A 17067-nucleotide genomic window follows, 5' to 3' on the forward strand; every position below is an offset into this window, starting at 1 on the left:
AGTAATAGTAGAAGTCCTCAATCAATCACAAATTATGCCACATACTCTGTGTGGTGATATCAATTCCTACCTTCCATGAACTCATATCCTGGCAGGAAAGATGGGACAGATCATTCATTGTACTACGAGGCATATTAGAATTTTCACAAAAAGCCAACAATGAAGTGCTTTGAACTAAAGAATACAGGTTTCCTTATGACTTGGAGGCAAGGGTCTAAATGTGGAAGGGTTTCACAGGAGAACTGGCATTGAGCTGGAGGGAGGAAAGGAAGAATGTATTAACAAATGGTCAGCTGCAAGAGGAAATCAGGGCCTCGAAATAACAAGAATTGCCTTTATTCTTAAAGGCAAGAAGCTGATCTCCAGACAGATTGAGTCTGTTTAAAAAGCTCATTCTAACACAAAGGGGGAATGGATTTACAGATCACCAGAAGAGTCCCTCTAATCCCACAGAATGAAGCTATTTTAGATGCTACTCCTAGACATAATGGAGACTGTATGTCCTAGTGAAATGAACTTTATTTTTTTTAAATTTTTATTTATTTATGATAGTTACAGAGAGAGAGAGAGGCAGAGACACAGGCAGAGGGAGAAGCAGGCTCCATGCACCGGGAGCCCGATGTGGGATTCGATCCCGGGTCTCCAGGATCGCGCCCTGGGCCAAAGGCAGGCGCCAAACCGCTGCGCCACCCAGGGATCCCTGAAATGAACTTTAGAGTAGGAAGTAGGAGCTCTGGGTAAGAGCCCCAACTCTGGCCCATATCAGCATGTAACCATGGACAAGGCATTTCCCCTCTCTGGGCCCTAGTTTCTTCTTCTGGGAAACAGGATTGAAAATAACTGCTTTATCTTACAGAATATTTATTAGGTCAAGAAGCATTTATTGCCTATCTCCTATGGGCAAACCACCATAATAGGTGTAGGATTATAATGATAGAGACTCTTCTTTCAAGTTACAGTCCTGTTCAGGAGGCAGACACATAAACAGATCCTGATAATCTTATGTGCTACTAAAAATGATTAAAGAAAACAATTTAGTAATACTAACAAACTTTATTTCACTTCATGAAGTGGACAGTCTCTTTTTGCAAAATTGAAAAATGAGGCAGAAGATAGAAAGCTTTCATAGGATAAAGAATAAAGAAGTAGGAAGAGAAAGGTAGAAAATATCTGATTGGCCAGGGCCACATAGTCAACCTTGTTTGGGATGAAAAGGTCCAGTGTTGGCTTGGCATTTGGGGATTGGCTGACTAGATGTACTGTGTTTCTGGTTAAGTAGAATATTTATAGGAACACAGAAGTCATCTAAGTTTCAGTTTGTTGACGTAGCTTCCAAAGCAGGAACAGCTTCATCTTGGGCCTAGAAAGTTTTTTGAACAGTACTAAAAACTAAAGTATTTGTCCAAAGAACTCTGGGATTCCTGTGGGCTGGAGAACTCACTATGCCTACAGCACATATACAAAGCATTATGGAAGAGGTAATATTTGAGCAAGGACTTGAAGGAAATTTGTTACACATATCAAGGGAAATGACATTTTAGGCAAAAAAAAAACAAAAAAAAAAAACACAATGTGTCCAAAGACAGAAACATGAGAGCTTTGTGTGGTGAAGTCACACATATCTGCAGATGGCTGGAGAGTCAGGGAAAGTGTGAATGTTAGAAAATGAGGCTGGAGCTACGCGTCTGAGGTAATTGTTAAAACTTATGTGTACTCCCTAAAAGGCTAAATGCAGTGGTAAGTGGCGGTCTTCCAATTAGGAAGCCCAAGGGCCTTCCAGTGTACTAAGCCTTTTGCCTATACCTCAAGGATTTAATGGTAAGCCTGCAGACATGTGGGATTCTTATGACTAATGTGCTGCTTGGTTTGGGTGTTTGGTAGTTGTATATCTGAAATGGCTCATCCTCTACTGATAATGGCTAGTAATGATTTACTCTCTTTTCTTTTTTAGCATAGATTTCACATCCTGTCCTTTATTCTATGGTCATAGAAAGAGACTGCCTCGCCTCTCAATCACTTCTGGAATAGTGTTTTTTACCCTTTGGTTTTTAGAAAGAACATTTCTCAGAATTCAGAGCAGATTATTCCATTTGTAAAACACCAGGTGACATATTGTCTACAGTGAGACTCATACTGAACTCCAGAGACCCTTGTGCCAACTAAATTTAAGCTTCTCCTTCCTTTATTAATGTGTTGACTATCTCACTGAACAATGAGTGCATATACTCAATAAAATTGAGTATACCCAAAAATACTCAAAAATCTTTAACCTTTAAAGCTTCAGTTCAGAAACTTCTCTAGATTTTTTTCCTATGTTATGCCTCTACTTTAAAAAAATTGGTATTCTATATGCATAAATCTAGAAATAATGTGATGTTTTTCTGTGTGGCAGTTGAGAACTAGGTGATTCATTTTGATTCATATTCATTTTATAGTTTCTAGAACTCTTGAGGTATGACATGCATATTTTGGGGTGTACAAATGTTATGCATATAGCTCCACAGTGTTCTAGATAAGGAATGTGTTGTAGGCATTGCAGTAGTAGAAGGCTAAAGAAATGGCATGTAGCTTATTAAAGTGAGAAGTATTATCAAGATATGAGGACCAGAGACTCATTTTCCAGGAGGATTGCTTTCTTGGGCCTAAGGCAAATGGGTACTGAGAACATGGATGCATTAAGCATCTGAGTTGGAGATTTTTTCTTGTTGGGTTAGTACATTTGGGTACATTACCACCTAAAAGCAAATGACTTATGTGTGGTATTCAGTCTAGTTCAGGAGACAAGTACCAAAAAAATTCTAAAAATGCAAAGCACTATATAATAAATATAAAGTAAGCCTTGGCTTTTGTGTCAATGATATAGTAAAAAAAAATCAGCAAATCACATAGTAAGAATAGTCTCTGATATGTGTGCTCATTTTGGAAATGTACTTAGATATTTCCATTGGGGATGAGATAGGGCACCAAATAACCAAGTCACAAATTTGTCTCAGTTCCAAAGGAGTAGAAAAGAAACTATTGACTCAGTGGCTCTAAGTCACTAGCAGGTATTCTAAATGAGATGGCATAGCATGATCATTGGAGTAAACATTTTCAGACCACCATAGTCAGCCTGTCATTTACCTCCTTATTTCATGCTTCCTTTCCACTTTGAGATTCTGATACATACCTTCTAAGAGAGGTAAAATTTATACTATCCATTGGTAGCATAATATAGGAAATAGATGAGATCTTGACAATCACTGGTATTAGGATCCATTGTAAAAGACATTAATCCAATTGTTGTACCCTGAATCTCAGCCCTTAGACTTCTTGTCTTCCTTCATAACGTTATCCATTTTTAGAACTTTAATTAGCATTTGTAAAATGTAAGCTAACAAAGCACAGAGAACTGAAATAACTTGCATATAGCTACTAAAAGGTAGAGTTGGGCTGTAAATATTATAGTCTAGCTTTGGAATCCATGCTCTTAAAAGCTATGCTATAATGCCTCTCTTGCTTTTTTTAAATTTTATAAGAGCTCTTTTTGAAATATTATTTACATATGATAAATTTACCTGTTTTAAGAGTACAATTCAATGATTTTTAGTAAATTTACAGAGTTGTGCAACTATAACCACAGATTTAGAATATTTCTATCACCTCTAAAAAATTCTCCATGAATCTGTAGTCATCATTGATTCCCAACCCCAGTCTCAGGTAACCACTAATCTACTTCATGTCTTTATAGATTTGTCTTTCCTGGACACTTAATGTGAATAGAAACATACAGTATGTGACCTTTTGTGTCTGGTTACTTTCACGTAGCATAATGCACTTGAGAATCATCCATGTTGTCCTTATGTTTGTTTGTTTTTAGAGAATGAGTGAGAATGTGCAAGGAGGAGGATGGGGAAATGGAGAGTAAGAGGGAGAGAGAGGATTTTAGGCAGGGTCCTGCCCAAGTGCAGAGTCTGCACAGGGCTCTATCTTGACCCTGAGATCATGAACTGAGCTGAAATCAAGAGTTGGGTGCTCAACTGAGCCATCCAAGTGCCCTCATGTTGTTGTCCTTATTCCTTTTCATTAATGATTAATATTCTATTGTGTGAATCTACCACATTTTGTTCATTCATTATTTGGTGGACATTAGGTTGTTCCCAACTTTTGGCTATCGTAAATAATTCCATGAACAAGTCTTTCCATGGACATATGTTTCTCTCTTGGATAAAAAAGAATTAGAGTGGAACCACAGGCTTTTAATGGAAGTATATGTTTAATTTTTTAAGAAACTGCCAAAATGTTTTCCAAAGTGTGCTTTAGCATTATACATTTCCACCAATGATTTATGAGGTTACATTTTATCCAAATTCTTGGAAACACTTGATATTGTCAGTCTTTTTTTATTTTAGCCATTCTAATACACATGTAGCAGTATCTCACTGTGATTTTAATTTGTATTTCCCTAAATGACTAATGAGGTTGTGTATCTTTTTAAGTCCGTATTACTTGACAAAATTTTTTTAATTAAATGTATATTTAAATATCTTCCTCATTTTCAAATTGGGCCGTTTTTCTCATTTTTGAGTTGTAAGAATTATTTATATTTTCTTAATACAGATTCTTTATCAATACATGATTCACAAATATATTTACCCATTTTATGGCTGTCTTTTCATTTTCTTTTTTTCTGTTTTTTCTTATGGTGTCTTTTGAAGAGCAAAATGTTTAAATTTTGATGAGTCCATTTTTTCATACTTTTTATTTTTTATAGCTCATATTTTTGTTGTTCTAAGAAATCTTTGCCTGACTTCAGATTATAAAGATTTTTCTTCTATGATTTTTTAGTACTTTTAGCTCTTAAATTTTAGTCTATGTTCCATTAGAGTTGATTTTTGTTTATGATATAAGAGTCTATGTTCATCTTTTTTTGCATGTAGATATTATCCCAGCACCATTTATTGAAATTGCTATTTTTTTATGCATTGAATTGCCTTGAACCTTGGTCAAAATCAACTCACCATAAATGTGGAAGTTCATCTCTGGACTTTCTATTCTTTTCCTTTCATCTATATTGCCTATCTTTAGACCAAGTCCATGCTGTATTGATTACTGTAGCTTACTGGTATATTTTGAAGTTGGGAAGTAAAAGTACTCACAGTTTTTTTTTCTTTTTAAATATGTATTACCTATTCTAGATTCTTTGTATTCCTATATAACTTTTAGAATCAGCTTGCTATTTTTACAAAAAGAAAAGCTTCTGAGATTTTGATAAGGAATGTGTTGAATCTATTGATTAATTTGGAGAGAATCTTAATGATGTTAGGACTTCTATAAATATGGAATATCTAAAAACTGTTACTTGAAATTAAAGACAGTTTTGCCTCTTATTTTCCCTTTTTTATGTCTTTAACTTCTTTAGCTTGCCTAAATTTTTTAAAAGATTTTATTTATGTATTTAAAAGAGAGAGAGAGAGAATACACACCTGAGCAAGGGGGGAGGAGCAGAGGGAGAGGGAGAAGCAGACTCCCTGCTGATCAGGGAGCTCAATGTGGGGCTCCATGTGGGGCTCCATGTGGGCCTTGATCCCAGGACCCTGAGAACATGACCTGAGCCAAAGGCAGATGCCTAACCAACTGAGCCACCAGGCACCCATAGCTTGCCTAAATTTGTAAATAGCTTTACTGAAATATGATTCACATGTCCCATAATTTACCCTTTTAAAGTGTATAAGTAAATGTTTTCTGATATATTTACAGGGTTGTGCAGCCATCACCAATATGTAACTTCAAAATATTTTAATTGCTCTAAAAAAGAAACTCCATAACCATTAGCAGTCACTTCCCATTGCTTTTCTTCTTAGACTGATTAAAATCTCCAAGAAAATGCTTAATGAGAGAGAGTGGACATCATTATCTTGTTCATGATTGTAAGAGGAAGTAGTCTTTCATCATAAAGTATGATTCTAAATGTAGATTTTTCATAAATATTATTTATCAGTTGACAAAGTTACCTTCTATTTGTAGTTTTTTGAGAGTTTTGGATCATGAATGGGTGCTGAATTTCATCTTCCTGCTGTTGCCCTGCAAGTTATTCTTTACATAGCTGCCAGAATAATCCTAAAACATTAGATCAAATCACCATTCTACTAAAAATCATGCAATACCTCCATATTTCATTTAAGGTGAAAACCAAAATATTCTAGGAAGGCCATTTTCCCATAATTTCCTCTTTAAATTTGTCTTTTATTAATCTTTTCTCTTCATGTCTCCACTATAGCCACAGTGGTCTACTTGCTATTCCTTGAATATACTGGACAAACTTCTACCTCAAGGCCTTTGCATTTATTACTCCCACTACTTTTAATGTTCTTCCTCCAAGTGTCTACAAGGCTCAGTCTCATTTCCTTCAGGTCATTGCTCCAATGTCACCTACTCAGTGAGGTATTCCCTAAACACCCTATTGAAAATTGCAATCCCTCTCTAATACTTTTTACTCACATATTATTTTTCTTCCTGAGGCATATTACCTTTTACTATATGATTTATTTATTTATTTTCTTACTTATTTACCTTTTAATTTTTTTTGGTCTTCCCTCTACTCAAATGTAAGCCCTAGAGAGCAGCATTCTTGGTATGTTTACTAATGTACTTAAATTGCTTAGAATAATAACTGACACCTAGTAGGTGGTCAAAAATCTTGATGAGGGACGCCTGGTTGGCTCAGTGGTTGAGTGTCTGCCTTCAGCTCAGGGTTTGATCCTGGAGTCCCAGGATCAAGTCCCACAATGGGCTCCCTGCGAGGAGCCTGCTTCTCCCTCTGCCTATGTCTCTGCCTTCTCTCTTTGTCTCTTATGAATAAATAAATAAAATCTTTAGAAAAAATATTTGATGACTCCACCAAAGAATCAGGAAATTTTTAGTCAGCTCTGGACCAGACTTGTTAGGTGATATGGACAATTTCCTTCCCTTCAGTTTCATCATATGTAAAACACCTGAGGAAATAAAACCAGATGTTTTCAATAAGGCAGCAAGGAAGCCAGTGTGGCTAGAACAAAGTGAACAATGGAGGGCATTGTAGGAGATAAGCCAGAGGGGAACAGAAGGTCATACAAGACCCTCTCAGCCATGACAAGGACTTTGGCTTTTTGTCTGTAGGAGATGAGGAATCATTAGGGGCACCTGGGTGACTCAGTCTGTTAAACATCTTGCCTTTGGCTCAGGTCATGTCCTGGGCTCCTGGGATTGAGCCCCATGTCAGGCTCCCTCCTCAGCGGGGAGTCTGCTTCTCCCTCTCCCCCTGCTTGTATGCATCCTCTCTCTCTCTCTTTGTCAAATACATACATACGTATGTACATACATGCATGCATACTTAAAAATGATAAGGAAGCATTAGAAAGCTATTGTGTGGAGAATACACTGTAAAAGCAAAGGGTGACAGCAGAGAGACCAGTTAGGGGGCCATAGCAGTAATAAAACTGTAACTTTTTACTCTGGTGTAATAGAAACCAACTGTTGAGCAGCAAAGGGTAGGGTGACAAGGAAGCCAGGATGCTGCAAAACACAGTAATGGAGGGGAGGGGGAGTGTGTGCATGTGTACACATGTATGCACACATGCAGTGCTAAAAAGGGCTTCCTTTCTATCCTGTATCCTTTACCCCTAGAGAAAGAGATTTCCTGAATTGCCTCTTATTTCCTGAATTGCCTCTTACTTCCTGTCTTGTTTTTTTCTTTTTTTCCTGTCTTGTTTTTGCATAAGAATCAAAGCAGGCCAAACCTTGGACTGGAACACAGTCCCTATGATCTGAATGTCACATTTTGAGGGGCCTCTGGCCTTTCATGAAAAACCCACTAAAGATAATTTGCTGTACAATAGGTCTCTAGGACTTATTTACCTTGTAAAACTAAGACTTAGTACTGTTTCACTAATATCTCCCCCTTCCCTCCCCACCAGGCCCTGGCAATCACCATTCTACTCTCTGCTTCTATGAGTTTGACTATTTTAGATTCTACATCTAAGAGAGATTATAGTATTTGGAGTTATTTATCTTTCTTTCTCTGGTTTATTTCACTTAGCATAATGTCCTCTAAGTTCATCAATGTGGTTGAAAAGGCAGGATGTCCTTTTTTTGTTAAGGCTAAATGATATTCCATTGTATGTTTATATACATTTTCTTATCCACCTATTGATGAATACTTAGATTGCTTCCATGTCTTGGCTATTGTGGATAATGCTGTAATGAACATGGGAATGCAGATATCTCTTTGAAATCCTGATTTCAGTAACTTTGTATATATATTCTTAAAAGTAAGATTGCTGGATCCTAAGGTAATTCTATTTTTAATTTTTTGAAGCACCTCCATACTGTTTTCCCTAGTGGCTGCACCAATTTACATTCCCACTAACAGTGCACAGGGTTGCCTTTTCTCCACATCCTCATCAACACTTGCTATCTCTTGTCTTTTTTGATAATAATCTATCTAACAGGTATGAGGTAATATCTCATTGTGGTTTTCATTTGCATTTCCCTGATGATTAGTGATATTGAGTACCTTTTAATATACCTGTGTTATATGTCTTCTTTGGAGTAATATCTATTCAGGTCCTTTTCTCAATTAACAATATTCTATAGTATACTTAAAAATTTGCTAAGTGGACAGATCTTATGTTAAGTGTTCTTGTCATATGAAACAACAACAATAATAAAAAGAGAGTGGAAGGAAACTTTTGGAGGGGATGGAAATGTTTATGACATATAGTGATGAGGATATTAGTCTGAGTATAGTTAGTCTGCTTTCTGCTGCAGAGAAGCTTGAAGGGGTCTTGAAAGTTCTAACAAGGTAAAGAGAAGGAAGAAAGGAAGAAGACAGTATGACATGGGATGTCAGAGAGCATTAGGATGTGCTTAAGAACCAATGAGAAGGGATGCCTGGGTGGGTCAGTGGTTGAGTGTCTGTCTTCGGCTCAGGGTGTGATCCTGGGGTCCTGGGATTGAGCCCCACATAGGTCTCCCTGCAGGGAGCCTGCTTCTCCCTCTGTCCATGTCTCTGCCTCTCTCTCTATCTCTCATGAATAAATAAATAAAATCTTTTTTAAAAAAGGACAACATTTTAAAAAAAGAACCAATGAGAAGAACACGGCACATTGGGGCACCTGGGTGTCTCAGTCAGTTTGGCATCTGCTTTTGACTTGGGACATGAACCCTCGGTCCTGGGATAGAGCCCCACATTGGGCTCCCTGCTGAGCAGGAGCCTGATTCTCCCTTTCCCACTGCCCCTCCTTCTGCTTGTACTCTCTTTCTCTCTCTTAAATAAATAAAATCTTAAAAAGATCACAGTATAATCTGGCTTGTGAAATACCCTGCTCTCACCCACATCTGCTCTCTCTTCTCTGCTGTGTGCCTAGGTAGGATGAGCGCAGAGTGTGTGGGAAAGAAGACAGAAAAGTTATATAAATAAGATCCTCCATTAATCAGAAATCAGTACCCTTTGCATCTTGCTTTGATAATCTATTTGTTGTGGTCTTATTTGCCATGTCTCCAGGACTGCTGGGTAGACATAAAGTAATTTCCCCTTGGTATTACTCATAAAAGGCAGTGTCTTAGAAATACTAATATAAGTGGAAAGAAGGAACACAATTTTCTTTATTAAACCCTCATGAAATCTTTTAAGTATCCAACACAAGGAACAGGTTTCTGAGTAAAATACATTTCCGTGTGTCAAATTCCTTGAATTATGAAACCCCCTTTATTCCTTGAGAATAAAGAGTGAATTGGTAGGATATTGCAGGCTGACTTGAGAATTAAGCTTTTGTCCAAGACACATGGAAAATTTTATGAATATCAAAGGGATTAATTAGGTCTACAAGGACACTTGCCATCTAGTTTCTATCTCTTACCGTTTAGATAGGAGAACTAAAAATAAGAGATGGGCATATACTTGTTTTCTGCCTTTTATCCTAGAGTTGTTGCTAATACACACCTGAACATATTTTTTTTAAATCAGCCTGCTTTGTACATTGTCTAGTATTGTTCCTCTGATCATTTGTGAAGTGTTACACATTCATCAGGTTTAACAATTAACTAGGGTTGGAGATGCTGGCAAGTTGGCCACCTAGAACTCCAAGAGGATGGCATAGATTGAATCCAGTATAACTGGGAGATATACTGATTAACTAGAAATAACTAATTAGAGCTAGGCTCCAAAGAACTCTGAATTTTTGCTGTGTAGGTCCCATTTCTACATAGGAGGCTACTATCTATGTAGGAAAGGAAAACTAAAGCTCAAAATTCTTTAAAGAACCCAGAGGGGAAATCTTGAATAGATAATTTAAGCAGACTAAAGCAGAAAAATGAATATGTGGGCATGGCAAATCATACCCCATTCAGATTTTCATTGAGGAATCCATAAAGTCTCTCCTACATGTTATTCCTATAAAGAAAGCATGAGATCTTTAGACTTAACCTCTGAGGTTTTTGATGTCCCCTATTACCTTTATATATTTTTTCCTGACTAGTTGTGTGTGTATGTGTCTGTGTGTGTGCACGTGTATGCATGTGCATGCATACACAAGTGTGTATATGTGTTCCCCAAGAGTCATCTTCTTCAACAAAGCTATCGCAGTTGCTGTACGCAGCAGAGCCATCTTTTGTTCTTATTCATTATCAGGGTAAAGATATTCATCTTTCCAGTGCAGTCTTTAAATTGGTTAACTTACTTGATAGCCTGTTGAGAATTACTTAATAAATAACTAAACTGCTACCAGGAGTGAATGAGTCAGGATCTTGTGTTTTCAGGCTTCTTTGAGGAGGAGAGCTGAGTAAAGGAACTCAGCTACAGAAGATAATTATATTTGTTTCTCTAAAAGCGGTAAGATGGGATTCAAATCTGATCTAAAAATCTGAATGCTGCTTTGAGAGACTCTCTAGTTCATTTAATTCATCCCTTGTGTTCATAAAGACTTCAATCTCACTAAACCTAAATAAACAAAACCCCATTATTCTTAGAGGCACCCCATTGTTGATGAATAGGAACTCAGTTCTGTTTTTAACCCCATTCAGTTTAGCTTAATCTCATTTTCTGTTCTCCTTTCTTTTAGGTTAACAATTCATGCTGAGTGCCCCATGCATTTGGAAGATTTTCCTATGGATGTACATGCCTGCCCACTGAAGTTTGGAAGCTGTACGTATTTTGTCACTTTCTGTTTACCTGATCTTCTTCCAAAAGAAACAGTATTTCCTGTTCTGTCCCCTAGTAGTTTTTAAAGCTGAAATCTAAAGCTGAACCAGGCTGGTATGGGAATGGGGTAGGAGCGTGGGGTTGAATAGTACTAACTGGTCAGGAGGAGACTTAGCTTTTAATTGTTTTCTTTCTAGATAGCAAATATTATCTCACCATTTCAGACTCATTTTTGTCATTAGATTGAAACATTAACATCTGTTTCCTAATTGTCCAGAAGGTATAGCAAGACAGAGTTAATATATTGTGATGAACACTGAGTGTTGTACATAAGTGATGAATCACTACATTGTAACACCTGAAACTAACAGTACACTGTATGTTAAACATTGTAACACCTGAAACTAACAGTACACTGTATGTTAACTAACTGCAATTTAAATAAAAACTTGAGAATGAATGAATGAACAACAACAACAACAACAAAAAAAAAAACCAGAGCCAATATAGAGTATAGTAGCAGCTTCCAAAGGACAAGATCTCCAAAAGAGAACGTGTTTATATTTTTGAAATGCCTATTTTACTTGCATCTCATATAGTTCTATCTAATTCTCTGCAGTAAATGGTAGATAGAAAGAGACCCTGGAAATTTTCTCATTTTTACAGAGTATTGCCTTTACCATTAACTGTAAATCTGACAGAGAAATGAGTAAATACATAGCCCATTTTCAAGAAAGTTAGAAAAATCAAAATTGAATAGAATTTGAGTGAGTTTCTAACTCTAAGAATTTTAAAGTAAATTTCATATAGGGAGTCATCTGAGCAATATATCAAGGTCTGTGTTGATTGTGTCTAAATTAAATTTAGCTGTATATTTTAAAGTAGAAAGTACATTTGAAATGACCCAAATAATTACATGTGACATATTTTTTCAATCATTGTAAAATACTTATAGATTGTCTCTTATGTGCCAGGCTCTATTGTAGGAGTTTAGAATACATCCATGAATAAAACAAAGACCCTGTCTTTGTGGAGCTTATAGAGGAGAGAGGGATGGTGGAAGAGAAAATAAACAACAGATTGAAATGTAAAGTATAAAGTGTGTTGTAAAGTGAAAATTACCATGGGAAGACATAAAAGTACTGCAGAATAAGGGGTATCAGTCTTGTCTAGGTGGAAGATAGGTGTTGCCATTGAAATTTAAAATAGGGCAATCAGCATAGGCATCTTTGAAAAAGTGACAATTAAGCAGAAATTTTAAGGAGATAACAGCATTAACAATGCAGATATTAGAGGAAACTGCTCCAGGTAGAGGGAACATCCAGGGATAAGACCCCAAGTCAGAAAAGTGTCTGGCTTCTCCAAGGAACATCCAATATAGCTAGACACAGTAAAGGGGAAAGTACTAGGAGAGGATGAGATCAAAGAAGAGGCCATGTCATCCAGAGTCTTGTAGGACATTAAAGGGCTTTGAATTTTAAGAGAAAATGAGGAGTGGTTGGAACATTTGGAACAAAATGATTACATTATATGACTTATGTTTTAAAAGAATCATTATGGATACTCTATTAAAAATATAAATATAAGAAGAATAGAAGAAGGAAGTCCAGTTAAAAGGTTATTGCAGTAATTCAGATGAGAAATGATAATAACTCAGATTACAGTGACAGTGGCAAAAACAGTGAGAAAGAGTGTCTGTGGGTGAACAGTGCTCCCCTCATGAACAATTAGAAAACCTAGTACAGTAGAAGCAATGAGAACCAAAAGACAAAAATTCTGGAAAAAGAATAGAATCTCTTATAGATGAATTTGTGATCTGCAGCTTCTTAATTTTTTTTTGTGGTATTTGACAATTCTGGCCACAGATTGCAGGTTAGAATTCAAGTTTGGCCCTAAGCTTGGGGCTGCTGCTAGATGATAGGGGAAAAAACAATAGTTTTGATGGTCATGATGGTCACAGAGAGCTAACGTGATAAAAATAGAGATCTAGATGGTCTCAAACTCTTGGCTAATGTCCCTCTCAATACAATTGCTAAATTTTGAATATGCACAAATCATAAGGCTAAAAAAAAATATGAACACCTCTGAAAAGTGAAGCTGGTTTACCAATGCTATAAAAAATAAGTCATGCCAGGCTATCAGTTTAAAACTCCATAGAAGCTATGTCCTAGTTACAGGGGAACAGCAGAGACATACCAAATTTAACCAAAACTATAATCCAACTCAGTCTCTTATGGGATTAAGGTAATAATTCTCCCACACTAGCTGTTTAGCAAGGAAAGAATGAAGCCTTTCTGGTGGAAATCAACATCATCTGAAAATTCTACAGTTTGTTATACTATGTCTGCAAATCAATAGAAAAATCATTAGGCATAGCAACAGAGGACCATATGACCTTTACCAAGATTTTAAAACAAAAATGGAATATGGGAATAGATCAGCAGGTGACCCAGATGTGAGTTTATAGACGAAGACTTTTAAAAACAATGGTTAATATGTTTAAGAAAAAGAAGAAAAGATGAATAAAATAGATAAGAGATAAAACAGAATTTCAACAGAAAATTAGAATATATAAAGAAAAACAAATTAGATATTACTTATATGCAAAATTCAGAATTCAATGCATAGATTTAAAAGTAGAATACAGAATTGGATAACATTAAAAAATGGGTAAACAAAAAAGAACAAAACTGAGCACAGAGAGATGAAATACAGAAAAGAGTAAGAAACATGTGGGATACAGCAAAATAAATTGTAGTGAGTGTAATTTTGCAGAAGAAAAACAGAAGAGAAAGGAGCAAAAACAATAATTAAGTAGCTAAAGGCTAAATGCTTTTAAAGTTATCAATCCAGGGCACCTGGGTGGCTCAGCAGTTGAACATCAGCCTTTGGCTCAGGTTGGACTCCCTGTTGGGCTCCCTGCAGGGAGTCTGCTTCTCCCCCTGCCTGTGTCTATGCCTCTCTCTCTGTGTCTTTCATAAATAAATGAATAAAATCTTTAAAAAAATAAAAAATAAAGTTATCAATCCAAAGATTCAAGAAGTTGGTAAACACCAAAAAGGATAAATGCAAAGAGAACAACACTGATTCCAAAGTTGTTTTTTTTTAAAGACTTTATTTATTTATTCATGAGAGACAGAGAGAGACAGACAGAGAGAGAGGGGCAGAGACACAGGCAAAGGGAGAAGTAGGCTCCACCCAGGGAGCCCGATGTGGGACTTGATCCCAGGACTCCAGGATCACGCCCCAGGCCGAAGGCAGGTGCTCAACCACTGAGCCACCCAGGGATCCCTGATTCCAAAGTTTATATAGAAATATAAAAGTGCCAAAAATAAATAAGGCAATCTTGAAGAAGAAAAATAAAACTGGAGAACCTACAATCAAATCAAATCTAGTACCAGTATCAAGACTTATATTTTAAAGTTTTAAAGCTATAGGTATTATTGTTGGAAAGATAGGCAAGTAGATTAATGGGATATAATAGAAAGTCCAAAAAAGAGAGGGAAAGGGAAAAGGAGGGAAAGAGGGAGAAAAGGAAGGTAGAAGAAAGAGAAATCTTGACTTGTATCTCTCATTATACATAAAAATGAATTCCAGATGGATATAAATAGATATAAATATAAAATGGTGAAAGGTAAAACAATAAATTTTTTAGAGGAAAATATTAGAGAATGTCTTCATGATCTTGAAAGAGGTAGAGATTACTTAAACAGGACTTAGAATAGTGCCAATCACAAACGTAAAAGAGGATGACTTAGAATATATTAAAAATTCATTCTTTTTATCAAAAGACAATGGTGAAAAGGCCAGCCATAGGATGAGAGAAAATTTTGCATTGCATATACATGACAAATGACTCAAATCCATAATTATTAAGACCCTCCCCCTACAAATCTATAAGTAGTAGACAGAAACCTCAATAGAAAACAAAAGTCAAAGTGTTGAACAGGCACCTTGTAAAACAGGGTTTCCCAATCACACACACATGTAAAGTGATCCATTACATTAGTCAGCAGGGAAATGCAAATTAAAATCCAGAGGGTACTACTCCATACCCACTCGAATAACTAAAATGAAAAAAGATAGAAAATACAAAAACCTGGTGTGGATATGGAACACAACTGTACTCTTATGTACTGTTAATAGGAATGTAAAATTGTACAAAGTTTCTAGGAAATTGGTGTTATCTACTAGTATTGGACAGACACATATAATCTAGCATTTGTAATTCTGAATATCTCTCTCTTCTTTTGAACATTTATTTATTTATTTGAGAGAGAGAGAGAGAAGGCAGGGAGGGGCAGAGGGAGAGGGAGAGACAGTTTTATGCAGACTCCACAATGAGCGTGGAGCCCAACTCAGGGCTTGATCTCAGGACCCTGAGATTAGGACCTGAGCAGAAACCAAGAGTCTGACGCTTTAACCAACTGCATCACCCAGGCACCCACTAGTCCTGTGTATATTTCTAAAAGTCAATCAGTATTTAGGTCTACCAAAAGGCATACACTGAATGTTCATAACAGAGCTAATTTTAGTTGAGCCAAACTGAAAACTAATATCCATCAGAACAGATTAAAAAATCTATGACATATTCACACAATGAAATGCTATACAATGACAAGTATATCATACTCAGAAACATGAATGAGGTTACAGATTTGATGCTGAGCAAAAGCTAGACACATTAGGTATATGGTGTATGGTTCCATTTATATCATATACAAAACCCAGCAAAATTAATCTGTAGTATTAGAAGTCTTTAATAGTTTATCTACCATTGCTATTGATAATATTTTTTTTAATTTATTTTTTATTGGTGTTCAATTTACTAACATACAGAATAACCCCCAGTGCCCGTCACCCATTCACTCCCACCCCCCGCCCTCCTCCCCTTCTACCACCCCTAGTTCGTTTCCCAGAGTTAGCAGTCTTTACATTCTGTCTCCCTTTCTGATATTTCCCACATTTCTTCCCCCTTCCCTTATATTCCCTTTCACTATTATTTATATTCCCCAAATGAATGAGAACATATAATGTTTGTCCTTCTCCGACTGGCTTACTTCACTCAGCATAATACCCTCCAGTTCCATCCACGTTGAAGCAAATGGTGGGTATTTGTCATTTCTAATAGCTGAGTAATATTCCATTGTATACATAAACCACATCTTCTTTATCCATTCATCTTTCGTTGGACACCGAGGCTCCTTCCACAGTTTGGCTATCGTGGCCATTGCTGCTATAAACATCGGGGTGCAGGTGTCCCGGCGTTTCATTGCATTTGTATCTTTGGGGTAAATCCCCAACAGCGCAATTGCTGGGTCATAGGGCAGGTCTATTTTTAACTGTTTGAGGAACCTCCACACAGTTTTCCAGAGTGGCTGCACCAGTTCACATTCCCACCAACAGTGTATGAGGGTTCCCTTTTCTCCACATCCTCTCCAACATTTGTTGTTTCCTGCCTTGTTAATTTTCCCCATTCTCCCTGGTGTGAGGTGGTATCTCATTGTGGTTTTGATTTGTATTTCCCTGATGGCAAGTGATGCAGAGCATTTTCTCATGTGCATGTTGGCCATGTCTATGTCTTCCTCTGTGAGATTTCTGTTCATGTCTTTTGCCCATTTCATGATTGGATTGTTTGTTTCTTTGGTGTTGAGTTTAATAAGTTCTTTATAGATCTTGGAAACTAGCCCTTTATCTGATATGTCATTTGCAAATATCTTCTCCCATTCTGTAGGTTGTCTTTGAGTTTTGTTGACTGTATCCTTTGCTGTGCAAAAGCTTCTTATCTTGATGAAGTCCCAAGAGTTCATTTTTGCTTTTGTTTCTTTTGCCTTCGTGGATGTATCTTGCAAGAAGTTACTACGGCCGAATTCAAAAAGGGTGTTGCCTGTGTTCTTCTCTAGGATTTT

At 36.7% G+C, this 17067-nt stretch overlaps 1 protein-coding gene across 2 annotated transcripts in view; it reads left to right on the forward strand.

Moving 5' to 3' along the window:
- GABRA3 (gamma-aminobutyric acid type A receptor subunit alpha3) overlaps positions 1-17067 on the forward strand; it is a 326698-nt gene that overhangs the window by 241374 nt on the left and 68257 nt on the right. For both annotated transcript variants that reach the window (XM_077889787.1, XM_077889786.1), the window contains exon 6: positions 11079-11161. In XM_077889787.1, the coding sequence (XP_077745913.1) occupies positions 11079-11161 (83 nt within the window). The remainder of the gene's footprint in view (positions 1-11078; positions 11162-17067) is intronic.

The sequence above is a fragment of the Canis aureus genome, chromosome X, assembly GCF_053574225.1.
Source record: "Canis aureus isolate CA01 chromosome X, VMU_Caureus_v.1.0, whole genome shotgun sequence".
NCBI classification, from domain to species: Eukaryota; Metazoa; Chordata; class Mammalia; order Carnivora; family Canidae; genus Canis; species Canis aureus.